General features: G+C 35.7%; 1 protein-coding gene across 5 annotated transcripts in view; it reads left to right on the plus strand.

Annotated features, from left to right (window-relative positions):
• LOC143199972 (uncharacterized) overlaps positions 1 to 23,805 on the plus strand; it is a 54,243-nt gene extending 30,438 nt beyond the window's left edge. The window contains exons 6-18 of one of the 5 annotated variants that reach the window (XM_076410171.1): positions 2,159 to 2,319; positions 4,863 to 4,994; positions 10,069 to 10,248; positions 10,302 to 10,485; positions 10,565 to 10,777; positions 10,932 to 11,426; positions 11,749 to 11,963; positions 15,053 to 15,231; positions 15,295 to 15,427; positions 15,494 to 15,605; positions 17,653 to 17,845; positions 17,897 to 18,213; positions 22,849 to 23,801. In XM_076410171.1, coding sequence (XP_076266286.1) covers positions 2,159 to 2,319; positions 4,863 to 4,994; positions 10,069 to 10,248; positions 10,302 to 10,485; positions 10,565 to 10,777; positions 10,932 to 11,426; positions 11,749 to 11,963; positions 15,053 to 15,231; positions 15,295 to 15,427; positions 15,494 to 15,605; positions 17,653 to 17,845; positions 17,897 to 18,213; positions 22,849 to 23,678 — 3,344 coding nt within the window. In that variant the 3' untranslated portion in view covers positions 23,679 to 23,801. Of the gene's footprint in view, positions 1 to 1,990; positions 2,083 to 2,158; positions 2,320 to 4,862; positions 4,995 to 10,068; positions 10,249 to 10,301; positions 10,486 to 10,564; positions 10,778 to 10,931; positions 11,427 to 11,748; positions 11,964 to 15,052; positions 15,232 to 15,294; positions 15,428 to 15,493; positions 15,606 to 17,652; positions 18,214 to 22,848 lie in introns of those variants that run through there. The other 4 variants (XM_076410173.1, XM_076410170.1, XM_076410169.1 and 1 more) reach the window with 4 other exon arrangements.
• The last annotated feature ends 1,509 nt before the right edge of the window (positions 23,806 to 25,314 follow it).

Below are 25,314 nucleotides of genomic sequence, written 5' to 3' on the forward strand. Positions count from 1 at the left end.
CAAACACTGAGATTGTCAGCGAATAGACGTCAGATAATAGGCGATGTTTGAGCTTTAGGGGTTTTTATAGTTTTTGTTGCTTTCCACAGCGAAAAATCCGTGTCTACTGTGGGTGTTGGTTTTTGACAGGTGGAGGTTATTGTTTGTGAACATTTCTATGAGACTTTTCAGTTTTCTCAAACATTTATTAAATAAGGTTTTGTCTCTTGGATAATGAGTGCTATGCCGAGTTTTCTTCAGTCTTTCCTTTTATTTTGGGTACATATTGTGTTTCAGGAAGATTCCGCCTGGCGCTGTTTTGTTGGATGAAAATGTTCAATATCTCGAAGGCAATTTCGGTATTTAAGTTTTGACATATATGTCATTGTTTTTCACTTAATTTTCACTTTATCAAATCTATGTACCTATCGAAAAATACTTACATTTATATGGAATATAAATAATGTTAAAAATATTAAATCCAACGTATTGAGTACCAGGTGTACCGGAAAGTCATTACCGGTTTTTTTCGAAAAGAATACTATTTTTTCAAGAAAATGGAAAAATGCATTTATTCAGAATATTGGCCGTTTGATTCTATACAGCTCGTCCATCTTTCAGACAATTTATTGATGCCATCCAAAAAAAAAAACTGAACAAAACCATTCATCGAGCCATTTGCTAACTTCTTCGAAATTGGCGAAGTGCTGCACTGCACGCGCGTGTCCCATTGATGTGAAAAGTTGATAGTCGGACGGGGCAAGATCTGGAAAGTACGGCGGGTGCGATAATATGTCCCTTTCAAGTGCTTTCAATGCTTCCTTGACCGGGTTTGCTTTATAAGACGGCGGTTATCGTGATGTAAAATCACTTTACCGTGTCTTCGAGCCCGTTATTACTTCAAATTGATCATCTGTTGTGGGTGGCGATCATTGTTAACTGTTTCACCAGGTCTCAACAGTTCGTAATACACTATGTCACTCTGGTCCTACCAAACACAGGCTGAATAATCATGATTTTTTGCGTTTAGCGTTTTCAAAATAAATCCACTTTCCATCACCCGTCTCTACTCCATGTAAAAATGACTTCCGATCATACCTTTGAAGCAGCATTTCATTGGTCGACGATTTTCAGTGAAGTCACACTGACATCTAATCCTTAATCTAGCTAACTTGGGTTGTTTCTTCCAAGGAAAACTATGTCTGCTTTTTATTTCCACATACACCTACACTGGATACACAATACGTTTAAGGATGAAGATACATTATAATCAAATAATAGTGATTGTATTTAAGACACAAAAATGCTAATTGTATTTTTGTCAGACACACAAAAATGGCGTCGTAAACAAACTAAAACAAACAATCGCTTTATAGAAATGAGTCAATCAAATGCCTTTGTAGACTAATTCAAATGAATCAATCAAAAAAGTGGTCTCAGAGCCAGCATTAGTCAAACCACGTATTTCCTCGGTTTCGCCTATTTGAGTAAAACCGCTATATATACTCTATATTGTTATTTTCCTCGCAATATTTCCATATTTTCTCCTTCCCTTGATTTCCAAGTATTTCAAAACCAAAGTTAGTCAAATCGGTCCAGCCGTTCCCCAGTTTTAGTGAAACTAACGAAGAAAAAGAGGATGATAGAAGAAGATAATTTATTAAAATATTGTTCGTATATACTATTTTTAAGGAAATATACCCGAGGAAAGGTTGAAATCTGATAACTCGAAGATCTTAACCACAAAATCGGCACAGCTAATTCGAAACGTCGCGAGATTCAACGTTAACGAACAGTTTTCGATGATCCAATATCGGTTAACGAAAGCAGAAACGGTCTCAAAAGCTAAACATCGATTTCCGGTCATCCAGGAATATTAACCCGAGACCGGGGGGCCTCCTCACTCTCCCCCTCCGTGCCCCCCGAGACCGTTACCAATCGATGCGCGTATTAAATAATTAATATCCGAAACCCACCCATGTGACCGGGGTCACGTGAGCGGTTTGTTTGTATGGAATGATAGTGACAGGGAGATACCTTCGGCGTTCTTCAATTGACCGTTGATTCCGGCCGAGTCCAGACGTGACATGACGCCCTCACCAGGTAGGCCGGTAGCGAGATCGTCTTCGCGAGAATTCCGCTCAACAAGTGAATAAAACCGACTTCTTTTCTGATGCAGGTCTGAACTTTAAGAAGTCCAACATCCGGATATGGATCCATCAGCGAAACCTGACCAATCTGCAGCAGGTGGTGTGGGAGGGTCACGGATCTAAGCTGTTGGTGGAGCACAGCAACAACACGCGCGTTAAGAAGTTCTTGGAGGCGGTTCCCTTCATCATGGTATGTAGAGCATTTCGAATTGATATTGAACTTGAATGCCCTTGAATTGTGTGTGTGTGTGTATGTTGCACTAAAAAAAAACGATAAATCGATTAATGTATGTCCAAAGAAAACTGATCGATATCAGGCGTTGTTATTTTACTTTTACCAGTTAAAACACAATAGTAAATATGGATTTTGTATAAGGTGTTTGCATGTATTCTCGTCATATTTTTATTTTAAAGAGACATTTATTGAAAAAAATTGGTGTAATATATATACAGCTGATTGATTAGCTTTTTTTCATCTTTCTGACAACATGGCTATACCGTGTCGAAAGAACGACGTTGGTTTGGCACCATATCTGGCGAATACGCACAGCTTCCCATTCCAACAGTGTATACTTGCAATGTATCAAGAAAGAGGATGACTTGGCGTCTGTTTGGCTTGTTTAAATAACTTTGGTAGATATCTGCAGCTGTGTTTGGTGTTTATGTGGATTCCTAGATGGAATACGCAACGGAAACCTATTTTTGCCTGACAAGTAATGGAATGGCTAACATGATTCATTAACTGTTAATCCATCTGAGAGTTCTTTGAGAGTTTGAGCTAGGTTTTCAATTAAAAGTCTTCGACCTTTTTTAGTCTTCCAACTACTTTATGTACATAAATGTCAAAAACAGTCACCAGTTAACATTGATGCTTTCAGTATTTTCACCAATAGATATCGCTGATCAAAATAAATGAAATCAGTTTTTCTGACCGCCCCTTTAAATAATAGTATTTTTTCATTATTATTTATTATAGCAGTCTGGTAACTTAACAATAATTAGCTATTTGTTATTATCCTAATTTGCAACGGTTTTAACTTTACGAAGTACGATAGACATGATAGACACTTTGGGCTTAATATCTGTCTCACTGTTTTTAATGTGTACTGAATTTTGGGAATAACTTCACTAAACTAGATCCAATGGTTTTACAGTCTTTAATCTTCTGACTAAACCATCATTATCTAGGAGCTAAAGAACCTCAACACTAATGTGGATTTGGAGCTTCTGTTCATGCTTTTGGACATAGTCCTTGATAACTTTATCGACAGTTTCTATCTGCAGGTCTTTACTTATGCAGATTATCATTACGAATGTATTATGGTGCATCAACAATATCTTCAATATCAACAACATTTTCTTCACAAACTTCTATGGAAGACAGAATTAATATCAGAAGACATGAATCAAGATCATAGAAAGTAATCTGAAAATAGGAAGTCTGAGGTTAGAACAACTTTGTTTGGCGATCGACTATGGCTAGATTTAAAAATGAAGAATGTTGGAAGTTCTGCGGCATTAATAGCAGCGTATTGGTTGAACGATAATGATGAAGATATGTGATTAGATGTGATTTAAATAAAGTTCATTAGACTAGTTAGACTGTTATGTTATTCGCGTACTATATTCATAAAGGTTCTGCTTTTGTGGCCGTAAATCTAATAGAACTATAAGTTGGTCTATTCAATTTAAATATGCATGAGGAAGGAGCCCGTTCGAACGCCATTTTTGGTCTTTTTTACGCCCTTTCAATACGCCATGAATGTTTAAATATATCACCGACAATAACACCGACGATTTTTTCTCGACAATACCTGGATGCAAACACACATGCTAAGCAGCACCCCCGTTTCTACTGTCCTCGCAGTCTGTTGATGGGAATTGGGAACAACTTTCTCCTGATTTTTCCTCTACCGAGAGCGGTTAATATTCAATGTGACTCTTCTGAGGGGAGGGGGGGTCTTTTTGATTGTTTTAAAAAGCATAAGGTATATGGATTTGTTTGTCCTCTGATAGTATTTATTATTCATCCTTTCATCCTTGTTGTATCCTATATTGAACCAAAAGTATAGCCTGAATCTCTTCCAGTCGTTAGTTTATACTTGATGTTCAGATATAGCTCATTAACCGCGTCTTAAATATAATTATCTCCCTGTTTGTATAGGACATTGAGGGAAACTTGATATGTCAGTTTTGATAAACAATGCATTCAGGTAACCGAGGCAACTATAGCTTGGAAAAGACCTTAAATGTTGTTGTTCAAGGTATGGCTACTTCATACAATGTGGGGAAGATGTTTCAGACTCCAAACACTAACCATTAGAAATAGCAATGTTATTGTTTCATCAATTTCTTGAGCTTTAAGGTTCTGTATTTTTACAAATCCTGGAACGAAAGAGGTAAAATGGCTGATGTGAGAGAAATATTTAAAAAGCATTTGAGTGGTTACGATGACTGATTTTGAGCTACCTTATGATGTTTTTACACTACGTTTACTTATGTTACGTATTATACGTATACGTAAGTTTGTACTGTTTTTAAAATAGACTGTTTTTCTATATCATTAAGACAATTAAAAAGAAAATTATTTTTCGCCACAAAAACAGAAAATATGCAAAACAGTTGGATCGGTGATAAATTGGTGTTTGGTTGGCGCTCTGTACAAACAACAAGACTGTAGTCTTCGATTTTGAATTTTAACTTCTATTACTTCTATTTATGTTATGTTTTTAGAGTTTCATCAAAGATGTGCACTGCGACGTACAGAATGGCGATTTGGATAGCCTGAAGAATCGGACTTCGCCGCCAGTTCCCATTAATGTTCTGACTGCCAAGGATTCCAACGGACTAACTCCACTACATAAAGTAAGTGTTGCTTTTGCAGAAAAAATAAGTTTTTAATATTTAAACAAATGTCAAAACATATAAAAATACTTTTAATCATTTAAATAGTATTTATTTGGCTAGTATTATGTTGAAGTCCACATCCAATAGATATGAAAGAAACTTACGAAAATACTAATATAATTTAAACATAAGTATATAGCTTATGACTGAGTGCTTTGTATAGTTTTAAAATTGGTCTCCATGATCCTTGAATTTTTCACATTTTATATGTATTACAACGCTGGTCAGAAAAATGGCGAATCAAAATGAATAAAAATCGATCAGTACATATTGATTTCATCAACAAAAAGAAAGAATCGAGCACAAGCTAATATATATAAATCAGCAATTAGTTCCGTATAGAACAGCCTACAGAAATACAAAATATTTTGGTATCGTCCTTGATGTTATACATAGGTGGAAGCCACATGTTAAAAAATTGAAGAACTCAGACTGAAATACCAAAAATATACTGGTTATTGGGTAGATATTCAGCGCTGTCAGTATATAATTAGCTTTTGGTTTACCAACAGGTCGTGAAAGCAGTGTGGGGTTGTACCGGTCAAAGCAATATAAATATCATACAAAGAGTTCAAAACAAGGTACTGCGAGATATTGTTGATGCTCCATGATACATTCGTAACGACAATCTGCATAAGGATCTGAAGGTAGGAAGTGTCGATAAAGTTATCAAGACTATGCCCAAAGACATGAACAGAAGCTACATCAATGTTAAGGTTCCCCAGAGCCTAGATAATGAGGGCTTAGTCAGAAGATTAAAAAATGTCCAACCATATGATCTAATTCAGTGAATTTATAAGTAAAGCTCAGTGATAGAGATATTAAGCCCATAGCGTCTATCGCAGAATAAATATTATGTAATTTTAAACAAATTAGGATAAAAACGAATTAAGTTATTAAGTTATACTAGTTTTCATTTGATTGCTAGATTGTTCTATCTTGGTCAATCAAAAATCAATGGACCAAGCCAACCCCAAAGATGCTGATTATTTAAAATATTTGTATAGAAAATTTCGTTATTTATCCGAAGCCGAACTTAAAGACTAGAATTTGGTTGGTACTGGTATTCGTAAATTGATATTCGATTTCAGCTTCGAAACAATAGAAAAGAGAACATGGGTGATGAGTGATTACTGTCTGTTACTTCAAGGATAATTAAGGAGATGTAATAAAATAGACAACCCGATCTATTTCGAACATCTATTTTACAAATTTTCTCCGGCAATAACAGTGGCTAGTGTTATTAAAAAATTTAGTTTGTAGTTCTTGGACGATAGCTTATTTCGCTGTCGGACTGTGAGTACAGTACCCCTGAATGAGTAAGAATTGATAATCATCATCTGGTTGTGGTAACAGCGTTCCTATTCCAGTTCCAGTTCTTGTTAACCTATTTCTGATACAAATTTAAATGTTACTAAATAACTTTTATGCTATAATACTTTAAAAGTGAGTAGGAACTTTTTCTGAATAATGAAATTTTGAATGCTGACTAAGAATCAGATGAACTCAGTAGATTGACCGCTGTATTTATTGCCTTAAGGCATTGACAAATGGTTGTCATTTGGCCAATTGTAACTGATTTGTTGCCACCATAATCTATTTCCGGATCCATAGTAGAATGCTGCTTGTTCCTGGATCACTGGAGTAATGTGTCTGCGGAATCGCTCAATTTCATTTCATTGAGCTCGTTGTTGTTGTACTTGATGTGAACAAACTCGTTATGCTCTAAGCCTAACGACTTAATCCAGTCACTTCCGAACACAATTGTGACATCTATATGACTAATATCACTTTCAGTCTATCGATATTCATCACTATGGTCAGCATACATTTGATTGTCAGGTCATCTTCTCCTTGGCTTTGTTAATAATAAAAGCAAAGAAAGTTCTTGCTCACTAAGTTTGTTACTAATGTTAAATACATTTACAAATTAAGTTTTACCATAAATAGTCAGCGTATAATTCAACTTCATTCTTTGTAAACCTTTACTCGACAGCAATTAAAATACGATTCGAAATAGCCGTTATCATATTTGACATACGAGTATATGCCATAGTTTTTCACTTGATTTTCACGTTATGAAACCATTACATTTGTATGAAATATAAACCATGATAAGGTATTACATGTCCAGTGACGAGAAATTATCTTAAATATTTAACACATTATATATCCTAAAAACAGTTTGATAATAGTGGCCGATAGGATTAATGAGCATTCAATATTTTTAGTCACAAAGTAAATTTCCAAACGCATCCATAAATATTTGCCAACCAACAAAATTGTCGATACTTTGTGACAGTGAATCTATTGTTGATATTAATAGTGATACTGTGTATAGGAAAACAAAACCAAACAAAACTGTTGTTTTTACTATTTTTCATTAATCAAAATTAGCCAAATCTGTCCAGCCGTTTTCCAGTTTTCCATTTTTGTATATATACGAGGATGGTTCAAATATGATGGAGACAAACGCATGGCGCGCATGTATGTTTTGAAGGCCGTGGCTTGAGTATGTAATAGCTGGGTCCCTTATGAACAGTGCGGCATAGTTTTTGTCGGAAGCGCATGTTTTACGCGTGTGCTACGACCATGAGTGAACGTCAAGTGCCGACCGCCGTAGCACAATGTATTGTCATTCGTTTTGTAGTGTGGGAAGGCGTTAAAAAGACGGACATTTTTCTGCTTCGTAGTGAGTGCCTGAGTAGAGTTGCCGTATTTAAATGGGCCGCGAATCAGCATCACACCAGGCAATATTCGCCGCGTAGAACAACTCATTTTGGAGGATCTTAGGATGTTCGAGACATTTTGGCTGAATTCGGCATCAGTATTGGTAGTGTAGAGTCTATAATCCACGAACATTTTCAATATCGCAAAATAACGGCGCTATGGGTTCATAAACTGTTGAACTTCGAGCAAAAATTTACGCGGTTGAAAGTTTGTCGCCGCTTTCTGACATGATACGAGGCGGAGGGGGGCGGTTTTTAATGTGAATCTTCACTACAGACGAGATATGGGTACACTATTACACTCTCGAAAGCAAAATGCCGTCTAAAGAGTGGAGAAAGAAGGAGGAAGGAGCGCCAGTCAAACCAGGTCCGCGGGTAAGTTTCTATGTACGGTGTTCTGGGAAAGGCGGGGCGTGTTGTACGTCCTTTTCCTGCGCACCCAACGTTTCATTAATGCTGCATACTACTCTAACGAAGTGCGATTCATCTCCAGGATAACGCCTTCATACCGCGCGTCTCACGCCTGATACAATATGGAAATTAGGGTGGGAGGTACTGGAACACCCCCTTATAGTCCGCATTTATCACCCTGCGACTACCACATCTTTGGACCACTGAAAGAAGCCCTCGGAGGTCGAAGATTCAATACCGACGACGAGGTAGTGGAGTTCGTGCGCACATGGCTGTCCGAGTTGCACAAGGAATTGTTCGATACCGGCATCAAAAGCCTTCCGGAAAGATTTTAAATAGTAAATAAACGTGTCCGAGTATTTGTCTCGATCATATTTGAACCACCCTCGTAGATAAATACCTAATATTCCAATTTTAGTAATTTAATATCACATTATTGTAAGTAAAAGCTGTGCTTTTAATCTCTATATTCAGTCATATTGTGAGAGAATTGTGGTTTATAAATGGAATCAACACCCAAAAATACGTAAGATTTATTTAAATTTAAAAAGTTTAAAAAGTTATTACAAATATTTCTTTGGACTGAGTATTATTTAAAAAATACATACATAATTGTGTACTTTAATAATATACAAACGTTTTATCTGGTTTACGTTTTTCGATGAACCTCTAAGTATAAACCTTCTTTTGACGCATCCAATAACATTCTAATAACGTTGCTAAAACTATGAATTGATTTCTGACAGACGTAAAATGATTATGAATGGCGTAATGTGTATCGGATGGGTTTTCCCTTTATTAAGTATCATTTTACTGAAGACTTTTATTGTTAGTACTGTTGAGGTTTAATTGAGGAAGAAATCCTTGTTGAATGTATTTATTATTTAGCGATTTTCTATTTTAAAACATGATAATTAACTTTAAATAGTGTCGGCAGTACCATTTTCTTGGATACGGTCGAAAACAAATCGACATTTGAATAGCTTCGTTTGTAGATTTTAGTAACAAAACGTAAAGAAAGAAAAAAGACAATAAAAAAGACCACCGCTAATGAATCTAGTACAAAGCCAAGTGGATTAACAACTCACACAGAACACTAAAATCGTCAAAAACTAAATGCTTCTTTAATTTCTCAAGAACATAGCGGACGATCAAGGGTCAGAATATTATCTTAGAATATAATTAAAAAAAGATCACACCAAACTGACCCCACCAAACACAAAGCAATTGCTAGGATGATGCATTCTAGGTAGGCCCCATAATTTTTTTGCTTTTGTTATTGTGATTTATCCATTTTTTATAACCATTAATACGCTGCATAAGCCTTTCAGATTTTGCCGTTGCTGCAATGACCAAACGCCTTTCAATGCCTCTTGGCTTCAGTTCGTACAGCACAAAATATTCAAGCTTTTGGGTCATCCCATGTTCCTCAAGCGATTGGAAATGTTTTCTTGTGCTGCTCCCAACAATTCTGCATATTCGTCTTGCATTTTACATGGAGCATCATCGCGTAATGCCTTGAAATCCTCATCTTAATTTTTGGCTGTCCAGAACGCTCTCGAGACTAGTATTCACATGTTGAAATCGATGAGGCATGATTGCCACAAGCTTCTCACATCATTCGATAACCTTCAGCCGCCTTTTTCTTCAAATTAATTTTAAAAAGTTGAACTTACCGTAAATGCGATTTACTCGGTACAAATTCAATTTTCAACCCACTAAAAAAAATTGTTCACACTTTGACGAAATGGCACATATTGAAAAGTGAAGCCTCTTAGTGTGGCTCCAACATGAAATCGGTTACAAATGTACCCCATGCTATTTAATCAATAATGCCATCTCTTGTAATATAGGCCTGATATATGAATCTAATCAGTTTCTTAATGATCCAGGCGGTGGGTCTGGGAAAAGACGACATAGTCGAATACATCATCGGCGAAATACCCAGCAGCGTCAACATGCTAGACAACGATGGACGCACACCACTTCATTACGCGGCCTTGCTGAAAGACAATCATAAGATGTTCAAATTCCTGGTGGACAACGGAGCGGATGAATCCATACTTGATCACGTAAGCTCCATAATCCCGACCGTAGATAACAGTAAACGACACCGATATTCCAGAGACAAAAGTCAGCTGCCTATTACAACAACCGAGCTTCGGAGATGGATACCAAACTACTCCACGTGGTGCCCGAATGTCCCAGAGGCGCCAAGGAACCTCACGGCTTCGACTGGACCATGTTGAAAAGCATATCGGCCTCTTTATCCAATGGAATTAAAAAAGCAAGCGAGAAATTAGAGAACGGTAAGTACCAACACCCAAATTCCCTTCATATCTTCGAATACACACCACAAAATCAACATTATTAAATTGTTATATAAAGGTAATAATAACGCACCAACTGGCGATGAAGAAAACACAGAGAAAAATGAAAAGGACGACAATGGTAATATTGAAAATAATGAGGAGAAACAAGAAACAGAAGAGAGTTCTGCCGATAAAGTCGAGGAACCAAACGAAGAACAAAATAATCACGAAGAAAATACAGATAATGAAGCCACCAACGCTGTGGATGGTTCAGAGCAAAGCGTAGAAGGTCAGTTACATTTCAGAATAATTACGGTAGAGTTGGTGGTTGATTTGGTGAAAATTCCTCCACCTTTAGGGCCGAAAAAACGACCACAGTTTTAAATGAACGAAACAGTTTACAGAATCGGGATTCTGAACATATTAATAAAACAAGTTTTTAGGTGAATCGGAACAAAAAGAACCAGAAGAGTCAACGGAGGAAACCAAAGAAGACAACCAAGATAATGATGATAATGAAGAAACAGAAGAGCAACAAACAGATGAAACGCCACCGCAAGAAGAGAATAACCCCGAGGAGAGCGCAGAACTAGCAAATACTGAAGAAACGAATCAAGAAGATAATGATAATGATGAGTCCATCGAGAACGTCCAAGATAACGAACCAAACGAGGAAGCTAACGATGATGACGTTCAGAATAACGAGGAAACTAATGAAGGGAATGAAGAAACAACAGAAACGGAAGAAAGGCCTTCCAGTAAGACTTCGGAAAAATCTAATAGGCCTTCTACAAGGACCGAGAATAGGTCTCGACCACAAACTGCTCGCGAAGTGCCTCCAGAGGATGATAACGATGTTAATAATGACGAAGAAGGCGAAGGAAACGAAGACGAAGAGAAAAACAGTCCTGAAATAGAAGGTGAAGGAGTAATTGAAGGTAAAATCAATGTCGTGCCGTGATTTGTACTTCTGCCTCGCCTCATTCATCTCTCACGTATGTTTTTGTAATTGTTGTCACGGTATTTTATCTGTTTTGGAAATATAACTGATACTAAGTATGTCATGCGTATTATTTAATCACGTCGAACCTCCACCGTATTGTCTGTTAACTGTCAACACTATTTGGGAAACATTACACGACCACCCCATCTCTTGACTCGAAATATCACCAACACACTAAAGAAATCACCAACACTTCAAGTAGTTGTTTTTCGTAAAGCATCCGAATATTTCTTGAAAGACGATGTTTTTCGTTACAGGCGTCGTTAATGGGGAACACGAAGTCGAACCAATGAACAACGAGGGTCAGAACAGCCGAGATGATGACGATGATGACATCAAAAGCATCATCGATTCGGGAAACATGGAACAATTAGCTGCGTTGGTGCTTAATGGCGAAGGCGACCGGTTAGTCGGACAGAAGAGCGATAATCAGGAATTACAAACGTTTCTGGATAATGTACCGGTTTATATGGTGAGATATAAATTGATTTTATTATTTTTCACATATGAATTATATGTAGCAACTTTTAACCTTTATACAATAGTATAATTATTATATGAATGTATTATATAAGCTATAAAATACATATATAAGTTGTAAATAACAAAAACTATTATATTACTTCGAGTAAAAATATTATATTATCTAACGAAAAGAAGAAGCGATTGGTTGAACGGCAATACAAAACGACACTGATGGTAAAAATAGGTAAAAATCATCCCGTCTTCTATTTTTAGATTGCTCACTCGTAACACGTTTCAAAACAGATAGCCCTTCAAATCACAGTGCAGTCCGTAGCCTCAGTAGTAGCCGTATAATATAACACTCCTAAAGAAAATATCACAGCAATGGTCATTGTCCCGCCTGGACAGTTTGTAGTTCTAGTAAAATTATGTTTGAGTATCGCCTCCACCTTCGCTCACCAGTTTAGCCTTGAACATCTTCGAAAGGGCACTGTTTCTACCCAAATTTTCATGGTGTCCTTCCATGGAATGGTTAGCCAAATTTTGTTGACTCCATATTCCAATAGTTTACGGCTAAGAAACTGAGATACTACAATCCGTCTTTGGTGGCCGTTCACTCTGAACTGCAAGCTTCTGTTGAAATTTCAGTATACTATGTTAATTCAGTCTTCAGTCCGTTAAAATCCGTTCATTTAAATTAAAATAAAAGATTTAAAAAAGGATGCAGCTTCAAAAATCTAGAAAATTACTACCCAGGTTTACCACGCAGGCGATGAAGACTTCCAAAAACCTAAAAACCTTCCATCCCTTTTTGTCGAATCGTCAGTAACATTGGAGGTCAAACTAAAGATCTTACTATTACAGTTACCTAACAAAAATGTTATTTTAGAAATAATTTAAAAAATTGGTAAAGCACACAATTAACCACATATTTCTAGTTCTAGGCAAAGTTATACATTTGGCGCCGCTATGGTATATTTTGATACTTACCTTCCTTTTGATTTAGGTATGTGGACGACAACTTCACTCTTCGTCTCAGTTCCTAACTTATGAGGTTACTTATCTTAAAAATCATAGCTTCATAGATTTATAGAGCCTTCATCGCATCCACTGAAGATAGCATTATCAGAAATGAACTTAATAATCTCAAAAACGCGTTCTTCAACTTGTGGGGAATAAGTAGTTCTGCTAGCAGGCCTCGTACTTCTTCAAGAAACAACAGGCCCTATATATTCAAGCCCTACAGGAATATCTCAGACGTTCCCTAACTTTAAAGTTAAAAAGGATCCCCAGTGAGTCTTGGAAACGTATATATTTTATAGGAGAATCTAGGAGCTATGAAGACACGGCCTAGTCAGCTTTGGCTGAGCAACGGATGAATACTGGACATTCAGTTCAATAATGTCGCTGTTTTAGTCACTCCATAACGCTTTTTTGAGGGAAAACATTGAAACGGATTTGAGATATACAAACACCAAAATAATCTCAGCAAAGACAAGCGCTGTAAGTTTTAGAAGCCGTAAATAGAATAACCTGAGAACTTAGATTCAAAGATCCCGCCTTGAAGATGTAATCGATCTTAATCAGTAAAGTCGACTTCAGTCTAAAAATATTAAATTAAAACCAGATGATGCCTTGATTAGTTGGTTGGTTGCTAAACGTGTTAGGGTGCAAAATTTGCTCAAGATGTCGCCCGTTTTCATTAAAATAAAGCAGCTTATAAAATTATTACGAAAATTAATTAATTAAAATATATAACATTCAGCCTACTCCCCAGATATATTTGTGTCATCGACGTTCAATGTGTCTCCATATAGAACTCAGGGAGATGGGAAAAAGTTGTAAAAAATGATTATTTATAAATATTATTAAGTTCTGATTATACATTACATAATAAATACTTTGATTGAACATATATTGTATCAATTTCTCTCAATAAGTGTTTTTTAAGTGAATAAATTATCAGAATACATGCAGGCACATGCTATTGACATATATGCACAAAATAGATGAAAATACTTTATTTCCAATTTCTTCTGTTATTAGACTAGAAAAACAAAAAAAAATCTTTGATTCCAAGTCCAAGTTGTCATTACAGTTATCAGTAATTTTTACTGCTTGTTAATGGTGTTTTAAGATATTTTAAAAAACTGATCTTAGTGAACAATTGGCTTTTAATACTTTTCAACACATCTTTTGAAAAAATGAGGTTGAGTTTAAAAAATTATTATCAAATTAAAAATAAAAATAAACCATTTTTATTCGTAGTCAATAGAACTCAATGAGAAATTTGAGTTTTTTTGAAAATGTTGAAAGATTGAAAATATAGGAAGGTGTTCTTTACGATTTCTTCTTTTTTAAGTTGTCGTACTAGTTTAATTATTCACCACTATAATTCGCAATAACTGCTCAGTAGTATTTCATATGCCATCGACGTCTTTACTTTTGAATAATTCCGAATAGTTTTAAACTAGGCGAAATGAATTATACTAGACCCTCACGATCACCCCTAATATTAAAAATGTATTTCCTGTCTTTGACGTATAATGCTACCAGTACCGGCCTTACTTTATCTATTTTGTTGTCAATGCAAAATTCACCATTCTTAAACTATTTAAACCACTCACCACAACTTATCTTACTTAAGTCTGCCTTGCTATATACTTCCATAAGTTCGACACTCACTAGTTGCTGATAAAATATACAATAGCTCTAATATTCTTCAGAAGACAGCAGTAGCAGTAACCTTAACATACTGATAACGTTTCCTTATAATCAGATGTCAAATATTTATTTGTACACTCAATATAAAATCTAATTTCTGGGAAGTAAATCTGAAAAAAATTCATTTTTACACATTCACAGAAAAATATATAAAAAGCATTTAATTGTTTACAATATAATGCGGAAATATTGAAAAACCTTCTAATTTAACATTTCTTTTTATGTATACATTTAAAAATTAACGTGGCTTCAAACATGAATTTCTTTCTGAATCGCCCTGTATGTGCCAATACAAGGCGGTCGTTAGATAAAAAAACGGAAAATTAGGAGAATTCTGTTGTTTAATTTTCAAATGTTATTTTGATGGTTTAGTCAAAAATTCACCGGATACATATGGCAGCAAGAGAGGGTAGTTTGAGGGATCTTCAAGCCGCATTGGACCGACGTAAGTTTGCGGTGGCTCGAGACAGTGTATCACCCAATGGAGCGTCTCCTCTACATGTTGCGGTCGTCTTCAGTAGAACCAGCGTTGTTCGATATTTAGCAGGAAGGTATCACGAGTTTCTTAGGATCAACATATCACTGTTAACTTAAAAAACCCGTTTAATTCGCAGATTTCCCGAGACAGTACACGTTGAAGATGACAATGGGAGAACACCATTACATTATGCGGCAGTCCTGAAGGATAACGGACACTACTACAACTTGTTATTGCATCTAGGAGCTGATAACCGTGTCAAAGACAAGGTATGATCTAAAATAACGAAGAAATGTCCCCTTTCTTGCTAATGGAGTACGATTTCTACTATCCAGTTCGGACACAACGCGGAGTACTACCTGAAGAATCAGACAGACTTCTCTCACAGACAGATCCTGGCCGATTTTGGAGCGGAAGACGAGGCCGATGACATATTGAACGATCGAGGTACGTAAGCACGATTTGATAGCCGCAGATGCGCTTTCCGCTGTACATAATGTTTATAAAATGCAACTAGTTGGAGTTGATATCGCTCGCCTTTGGAGCGATACATGTCTCCATTTATCGGATCGAAGTATACTGGATAAAAATGGCCGGTATTTCAGCGCTTTAACATTGAATTTTGTTGCAATACGAATATTTATAGGATAGCTAAAGCCGTTATTGTTGCAATTTGTCCTATAAGTTCTCAAGAAATAAATGTTTTGCCTGATTTTGTTACATTAATACTTAACTGTTAAAACTAACGTTGGGAAAAATCGAAAGAAAACTGCCGATAGTCCGTAAACATTCGAACCATTCGATTTCGAATCGAAAATGTAGTAATTACTATTTTCGTTCGATATATGCTTACGAATGTTTTCTCCAACATGGATGGCAGAAGTAAGGCGGAGGTTATTCCTTCCCGTACCAATTTTGAGAGGGAAAGAAGTAGGGTAATTGTTGGTTTATTTGTGTGGTAGAAAGAAGTTCCTTACCGTGTTGTACTTTAATAATGTAAAGTCATAAAATGAAAAAATTAATCAGAAAGAATATTTATAAAAGATAACATAGAAAACTATTTTTATAAATCAAATTTTTCTCCTCATCAATATTATATTTTATTTATCTGAATCTGAATGTGAAGGTCTATATTATTAGAAAAAATATGAAAATATAATGAAAGTCTAAGTCTATATAACTTAATAGTATATTATTTATTTATTTAATTTTATTATATATATTAATAATGTATCTCTATAGTTATTCAGTGAAAACCACTTTACTATAGGTCAAACATAATTTTATCTTATTAGGCTATATTAATAAAAAAATAATAATCCTACCTACGTACTTTGAAATAAAAATTACCCTTAAAAGAATAGCTCTTATTTATTTATTACATATTTTGCGTAACTTTTTAATTTCTTCTAACAATAAGCGCGTTATAAAAAAGAATACATGTTGGAATTATTCGAAATAGTGCCATCGATTTTGGTTAAAAAATTATACTTTCGGACCAACTCATTTTTCCACTTTTCATTCTCATTTTTGTAGGGTACTAATATTTCTTACGGTGACTTTTTGTCGTGTCTAGTTGAACCGCTCATTCTAACGGTGTATTATATTGATATTCACCTTTGTTTGGTTTGATAGAAGAAAATTTAGTAAAAAATATTTTTTATTTTCCAAATATTCTTGTAAAATGTGATGTATCCTCTTAGTTGAGATGCCTATAGCTTCAGACACCTCACATAATTTCATTCTCTGATCGTCTATTATTATTATATGGATTTTATCAACGATTTCTCGCTTGACAGTCTTTTTGGCTGACCTAAAGGTTCAATGTCAGTTGTGCCATAGTATTAATCAAACCTTGGTTTCGGCGATGGTGACGAAAATCACATTTTCCTGCACTGTCTTCTGCTCAAAATCTCACAGTGGTGTATTAACAGAGAGCAATTGAGGGAAGTAGTGGTGCCTTTAAACTTACTGTGCGGAAAATTAAAAAAGTCAATGACAAAACAGACTGCCCTCCCAAAGTAACGAGAACTATATTAATTAAACCAACGTAAGTTAACACACATTCTGGTAGGTAATATTTAATACATCAGCCAGTTGTAAATGAGTTTAGAATAAATTTCCGTCCAATAATAATCCCTCAACATATATTAAAATTTCGTTGGGGTTTTTCTAAAAAAATTGCAAAATATGCAATCTGCAATGGAAAATACAGAACGTAATTTTGTAGGTTTCTTTTTCCAATCTATTAAAGAAGTTTGATTAGGTTTAGAAAAAAAATATTATAAACTAAAAATATCAGCCGCTCCAATTTCAGTGATGTTATAATGACACTTGCTTTTAGAAAGGGCGTATCATATTCACATAAATTATAACACGGCAACATATTAGTTTCCTTTAAATAATCTTTAAAGAGCTATAACAGTACGGAATTTTTGTCCGCGATTGGTTATGTTTGCGTAATGTCTTTCAATTGGCTTTTCAATATACACAGTATCGGAAGATATCTATTCATCGCGTAGAGACATGGATGACGATGACATGATAGGGGTATTGGAGCGATGCTACCACGTTATTCACGGACGTCGAACATCGAGTTCGATATCGACGAAGACAAACAGTGCCGTATCCACTACGTCCAGTTCAACGACAGTTTTCACCACCCTCCTGGCCAAGCATCTAAAACGGTACGAGTTTTCCCTCCCAACGCGTATTTCTGACATGAACAACGACTTTAGGTACGTCTACGACTCGATTCGGCTTCGCATCACCAAGCTGGATCACAATCTCTACGACGTGGTCTGGCCCAGCGTGAAGAAACTGCCTCCGGAACCCAGCGTACGTTCGGCACTCGACGAGGACTTCCCCATGGGGGTGGTAGCGCCCGATTACTACGCGTACCGGGTGTTTGCTGAACTTCTGGAACCGATGATCAAAGAATATAACTACATGGACGTCAGACAACCGTTCGGAGTTTTCAAGGCGTCGATAGATAACACGGGGGATGGTGTGGGGGATGTAGATTTGGATCCTACAGGGAAATGGGTGGTAACAGGTACAAATTTTGTGTAAAAAATGTCCGAAATTTCTAATTTGAGAAATAGGTGCAAAATATATCACCATGTTCATTATCTGCGAGTTGGTAATACTCCCGTAATACATATGATATCTCTCTACATATGATAACACTTTTATGTTTAGTATCATTGAGTTATTTAGTGTCTACGTATACTAATACGGCATTGATTAATTTTATTGTTTGATTTGAAGAAATCTGCTGTGAATGCTCGTCAAACAATCTTATGGTGTAACTCAGCAGGAACTGTTTCCAGGAAAGTTTCAAAAGGAGTGAAAATGACAAACATAAAAATTGACTGAAAATGCGTTTTATAACACTTTCAGCATCGCGGTTTTATTACTTGCCAAACAAAGAAGGAATAATTTTCTGTGGCGCATTGTAACTAACGTTAAAAAAAGACAATCAAATCGGAATATACTTTGCCATGAAATCTTGCTGCGCACATACCAGGTGACTCGGTATTTCTTTTTCACTTTTTTCGCTAACGAAAATATCATATGCAATGGATAGTTAAAACTTATTTATTCAACATATTGGCCATTAGATTCTATACATTTTTTTATATCTTCTAAGCCAATTTATGGATCTTTTAAGCCATCCTAAAAAAACTGTTTGTCCTTTGAGCAAAACCATTCATCGAGCTATTGTCTAACTTCTTCAAAATTGACGAAGTGCTGCTCTTCAGGCGCGTTTCCCATTGAAGCGAAGAGTTGATAGTTGAACGGGGCAAGGTTTGGATAGTATGGCGGGTGCGAGTGGGTCAAGTGTTTTCAAACGTTTTCTTGACCGGTTTAGCTTTATGAAACGGCGCGTTATTGTGCTGTAAAATCACTTTACCGGATGTTCAGGCCCATTCTGGATGTTTTTCAATCAATACATGGTTGAAATTGATAATTTGTTGTCGGTAACGATCACTCCACACCGAGCATTGTCTTGCGACCGTCTTCGGTAGGTGATTACCATGATTTTTTTAGATCCAGAAATGACTTTCGATCATACTTTTGCGGTAGCATTTCATTGACGATTTTTCAATTTTCTAATTGCCTGTCATTCAATTCATGTGGAACCCGTCATACCATGTTTTGGTATGGTTCCTATCGCTTGTAGTCGTTTACAAATTGCAATTAGACTGGCATTGAACATTCTGCCAATTATTTGAGCTGGGTCTTCATCTAATTCCGCATCTTCAAACGTTTTCGACCTACCAGGAAGTTTTTTGTCTTAAAAGCTAAAGTTACCCCATTTAAATTGTTGAAACCACGTTTCACATATTATTATGGTTAGACTTTCGGCGGCTTTTTTAATGAGTCAAGAAAAATAATGCGTAAATGGTCATTTTCCCGCACTAAACTTGACTTTTTCAAAAAATTATAAATCCATAACGCTATTAATTTGTCGGATCATAACTTGTGTAGCCGTGAATTGAATGGCACATATATCAAATCCTAATATTGCATACTTATGGCTAGTGAAATATCCGTTACAAAACCCGAAAAGTAATTACCGACACACCTGGTAATGTCAACAAGGACACTAGACCTGCACATCACGAGCTGATGAAACCGAATAAAACTGTTACTACATAGGTCTACTGATGACAATTAAACAAACTGAAAGACCTAGGATGCAGAAAAGTCCAGCAATAGCGAGTAACAGAGGCAAGAGTTAAGTAGCAGAGAAGATATAGCAAGAGTGAAGGATATACTGTTGTAGTTTGAATGGGATGTTCTGTTGTCTTACCCTTCTTTCTTATTTGCCAAATATAGCACCTTCTTTTACCACTTGTGTAATGGATCGATGATATTACCAAAAATATAGGAAAAAGTTTTAGAAACCGATGGAAAATATTTTGATTAATAATGTATTCTATCAATTTTTCTGTTTAACTCCATAAGCTAAACATTTCACTGAAAGCATCTGCAAAAGATTGATATTGAGATTGCCCATGAAAATGAATGGAAAGAGTTCCTGAACTTGAACAAACATTATGTGATCCACTTTGAAAGTGGCAAAATAAATAGATACATTAAATTGTTTATTTCCTTTTTAATTAATTCGGATAAATTTTTATACAAAATGTACAATGGATACAGTTCAAGAAACACTCCATCTACAGATGTCTTTTGGAATTATTTCATTAATATTTTGGAATCCATTATTTTCAAAATTGAAATTAGTAAATTTTAGTAGTAGCATAAATTAATTTCAATATCGAACACTCATTTGTAGGTTTTTGAACTCCAAAAGTGACGTGTTTACATATTTTATAACTATTTAACAAATACAAATGTTTGGCCATCGAGATGAAAACTCAAAAATCAATACTTATTGTTTGTTCTAAGATAGTTCTAAGAGTAAGCTTCAGTTTTTGGGTTAATTGAATAGAATTCAAATCAAAATGAATGTGACATATAGCCTTTTCGTTCTTGGATGTCTAATTTTGGAAATTATATTCTTTAGTCATTTTACAATATTTTATTAATATTGAAGTAAAACTTAACACGTAATTAAAAAAAAAGATCTTTCTCGTGAATTTACAAAGCACTAAAAATATTTTTGTTCACACTTCGACGACTTGTAGAATACGATCTTCCACTTAAGGTTAAGCCAAGTTTTATTCTTCTAAACCACCTGAGGGCGCGTCAAGCGGCTTTATTTACTACAGAGGGAATACTAGAGGGTAGAGGTTTTATAGGTACTTAATTGGACATTATTCTTATTATGTAAACTTCAATATATAATATATTAAACAAAATTTATATTATTTTTACCCCAATTTGTGGATTTTTTCCATCGTTTTCACTGACTTGTGATACGGTGCATTACCTTCGTGAAGCAACACTTTCTTTTTCTTCAAATGCGGCCGTTTTTCGGCGATTTTGTCCTTCAAACGGTTGAATAACACTATGTAGTAGTCGCTGTTGATGGTCCTTCGTTTTGAAGGTAGTCAATGAAAATTATTCCATGCGCATCCCAAAATACAGACGCCATAACCTTACCAGAGCGGGTTCATCGTATGCAGTCCAGTCGGATGACTGTCGATTGGACTTCGGAGTGAAATGATGGAGCCATGTTTCATCCATTGTCACATATCGACGCAAAAACTCGGGTTTATTACGCTTTATTATTTTTAAACACTGCCCCGAATCATCAACTCGTCGTTGTTTTTGGTCAAAAGTGAGCTCGCGCGGCACCCGCTTTGCACAGAGCTTTCTCATATCCAAATATTCGTGAATGATATGATGTACAGGTTCAGTTGATATCTTTAGAGTGTTTGCTATTTCATTCAATTGCAATTGGTTATTCAAAATCATTTTGTGGATTTTTTAAATGTTTTCGTTGGTAACAACCTCTTTTGGGTGTCCACTGCGTTCACCTTCTTTGGTGCTCATTTCACCACGTCTAAAGTTAGTATACCAATCCTTGACGGTTGATTATCCTGGGGCAGTGTCCGGATGCTCGGCATCAAGCCTAGTTTTTGCTTCAATTGTATTTTTCCCTTCAAAAAGCAATATTTGATCAACACGCGAAATTCCTTTTTATCCATTTTTTTCACAATAACAAAAGTTGCTTCACTCAAAATGCTATAATTCACAAACTAATGATCCAATAGCTGTCAAATTTATGGACGTATCTTTTGAGGGTTAGGGCTAACTAAAAAACATATGGATTTAATTCTAGTAGCACCATATATGTGTCAGGCCGGGGACTTTTCATTTGACCTGATAATATCCCAATGAGAATTTTCCTTATATTTGGTTTTGTAAATTCTGTTGCCAATAAATAAAAAGTCTAGAGATAGCTTCGAACACAAACGAATCAAAATGAGTCCTTTGAACCGTGATAGAATTCTTTCTTGCAATATTACCACATATTCAATTAGTTCTTAGTTTTTTGGGTTATACTCGCTGGTACTTATCAGTATGAAGTTGAAGGCACAGATTCGTCTGTTTCGAAGGCATCTGCGGAGAAACATGTGTTATAATTTTCACTCTTTCTATTTACTTTCATATATTTGTATTTATTCTTATGTGGGCTGATTCCAATATCTAATTTGTAGTCATAATCGGAAGTGATCTGTTAATATACACGTATTATGTATTTCAATTTAATTATGAATGTAGATGTTAATGAAAGCCTTACAATTAAAATTACAGTTAGGACTTGGATCTTGGTTAAGCATTGATCTTCCACATTTCGGTCCATAATCATCTGAAATGTAAATAATAAATCTTCTTGTACGGGAGCTTGATGTAGTAGATCATAAAAGTTTTCTATCCTAGAGCAAAATCCTTAGGAAAATAGTTAATTTTATTTGACCTCCACATCCTGAATTTCTATGTTCTGTGGACATGAAAAAACTAAATCAATCATTCATTATACTGTCAAATATACTTTTAACAAGAAATGTCAACTTCCATAAACAGTTCAGACATTTATAACGCGAGATACGTTTTATTGAAGCCATCTGTTGAAAAAATAATGGATTTCTTTTTATTAGAAAAAATGTTGATAATATAATAATTTGAAAATGTAAAATGCCATCTGTAGAAAGAGTGTTTACCGTGTCGAACTGACTAACTAGTTGCTGATAGATACTGGGTGTTCTAGGATCTCTCGAATGCACTCGCAACTTGTCCTTCTACGAGTTACCTAAATCTCTGTCACCTACGGAACTGGAAGATGTAGAACGTCTGATAACAGACTTATTGCTCAACTCTCGGACCGCCCATGTCCTCTACCCCAACGCCTCCGACGACGAAATTCGCGAGAAAGGTTCCGGCACTTACTATACAATGAACGAAGTGCTGGAGGAACCATCGGAGGCTCGAGTAACGCTGGCTAGTCACGGTTTACTGATACCGCTCTGGAACGTTCCGGATTCGGACCGTCTGCACGGAAGACACTGGCCCTACGGACGCGGCGTGTTCCTCAGTAACAGTTGCAACCTGGCCGTGTACGTCAACGTGCTGGATCACGTGCGCATCGTCACCAGCACCGAGTCCTCATCACCGGGTGCGGTTGGTTTAATATACGCGCGTTTAATGAGGATCTTGTCCATCTTGGACGAGTTAAACTTCCGCCAGGACGATCGACTCGGGTATCTGTCGGCCAGACCGTCGACCCTGGGTTGCGGCCTGAAGTTCCGGTTGACGCTCAAGTGTTCGAACCTGCTCAGGGAACCTGACAATCTCAGACAGCTGTGCGCGATGCGCGGTTTGATATTTCGTCGTAGCGGTGGTGCGGCGGACGTTTTTCGAGTGTCCAATCGCGTGTCGGTTGGCGTGAATGCCGACCAGTGCTTCAGCGACTTCACCACGGCGGTATCCAACATCCTTCAGCTGGAGAAGGACATGTCGATGAGTAATTCCCTGCATATCGCCGCCATTTTCCTGGGCATATTCAAACGAAAAAGAGAATCGGAATCCCGCCATCAGTAATATGGAGACTCCACGAAATCTCAACGGCCATGATAACTTATTTTGACACGATAAAACACCAAATATTATTATAAACGGCTTACGAATGAACTATATAGTTTCTTTAATAAAACAGTGAAATCGCGACATATAAATTCGTGACTATAAAACGTCGCAATGTTGCCGTATCAACTTGAAGTTTTAGTTTATTTTAGTTTTGACCTATAACAAAATTCTAATGCAAACAAAAAAATGAAACGAAAATAACGTTATCAATTATCAAATTGCTTAAACTACAGCTAATTATACAGCCACAATAGGTTGTAGATTAAAATTGTTTTATTATATTTACATTGAACACTTTTCCACATCACCAATAAAGTATAGGCGCGTTTTTTATGTAGTATTATACCCTGAAGATCTAATACACCTAATTGACAATTGTATATCCGATATATTTTACTTTCATTAGAGAGCATATTTACTTTTTTACGTTTAGTCCTTGTTTCCTTCTTTACTGTGTATCCTTATCAAGTCATTTTAATATCAACGTATTTCTCCTTAATTTATTCTTTTAGTATCTGTGTACATCTTTCTTACATCTGATAAAACTAAATTTAAACACTGCATCCTCCCTAATACATTTGCCATATCTGCAGAACAGTTGAAAACCTACTACTCATGTATATATATATATATATATATATATATATATATATATATATATATATATGTAATTGTTGAGAATATACATGAGTATTAGGTATCTATGCACACAGATCTTTCACATTCTATAATTCGACTTTCTATATTCATGTTATATTAATTATATACTGATCTTTAGTTATTTCATCATCATCATCTCTTGGAAATTATCAGCATTAGATCATAATCCTATATCCCGAAAATCAGCCACTGTCACTTTCTGAGTCACTATTCAAGTCAGTAAACTGTTCTAGTCCATCTAACACTTGTACACGATTGTACCATTTGTCTATATCTTCTTCTGTGTCTATGATGGAGTTCATCCAGACTAAAGGTGTTGCTGTAGACAATGCTTCTTTCCACGAATCCAGACAGTTCTTGCTAGTATATCCTTTTCGACCTATATATCCAATGTAGCACTTCTTTTCCACACCCTATATCAATTCGATTGGATTGAACATGCTGTGATAGGGAGGAATATATTATGTCTTTATGGACATATCTTTCAGGCATCTAATCTACTTTGTAGCTATTTTCAGGCCTATTTGTAAGAAAATAAATTATATAAAGCGCTATTAAACATTTCATTTATATTTAACGAGTAACAAGTTCTTCACTCTTTAACATGTTATTTTCAAAATTTAATTTATATTTTGTAAACCATTCCGTAATTACAGCCTTTGTCCATCTATTTGTTAGGATTTTTTCCACCAGTGGGCTATGATAATGTGAAAATTTTTCCTGATATTAAAATCACAGCAAATATATTAATGTTTAAAAATTAAATATTTATAATTAAATGTAGTAAATTAAATAATTAAATGTAATAAACATGTTATGGGTGAATTCTCCATGGTAGTTGCCCTTGAAATTACTGTATAACACCAACTCCATTTTTACCTAATTTCATCAATTTTTGTTGTCTTTACGCTGTTTTTATTAGCGCCTTGCC

Source organism: Rhynchophorus ferrugineus, unplaced genomic scaffold (assembly GCF_030347505.1).
Source record: "Rhynchophorus ferrugineus isolate W39M unplaced genomic scaffold, kcgeb_rfMv2 rfM7, whole genome shotgun sequence".
In the NCBI taxonomy this organism is placed as follows: domain Eukaryota; kingdom Metazoa; phylum Arthropoda; class Insecta; order Coleoptera; family Curculionidae; genus Rhynchophorus; species Rhynchophorus ferrugineus.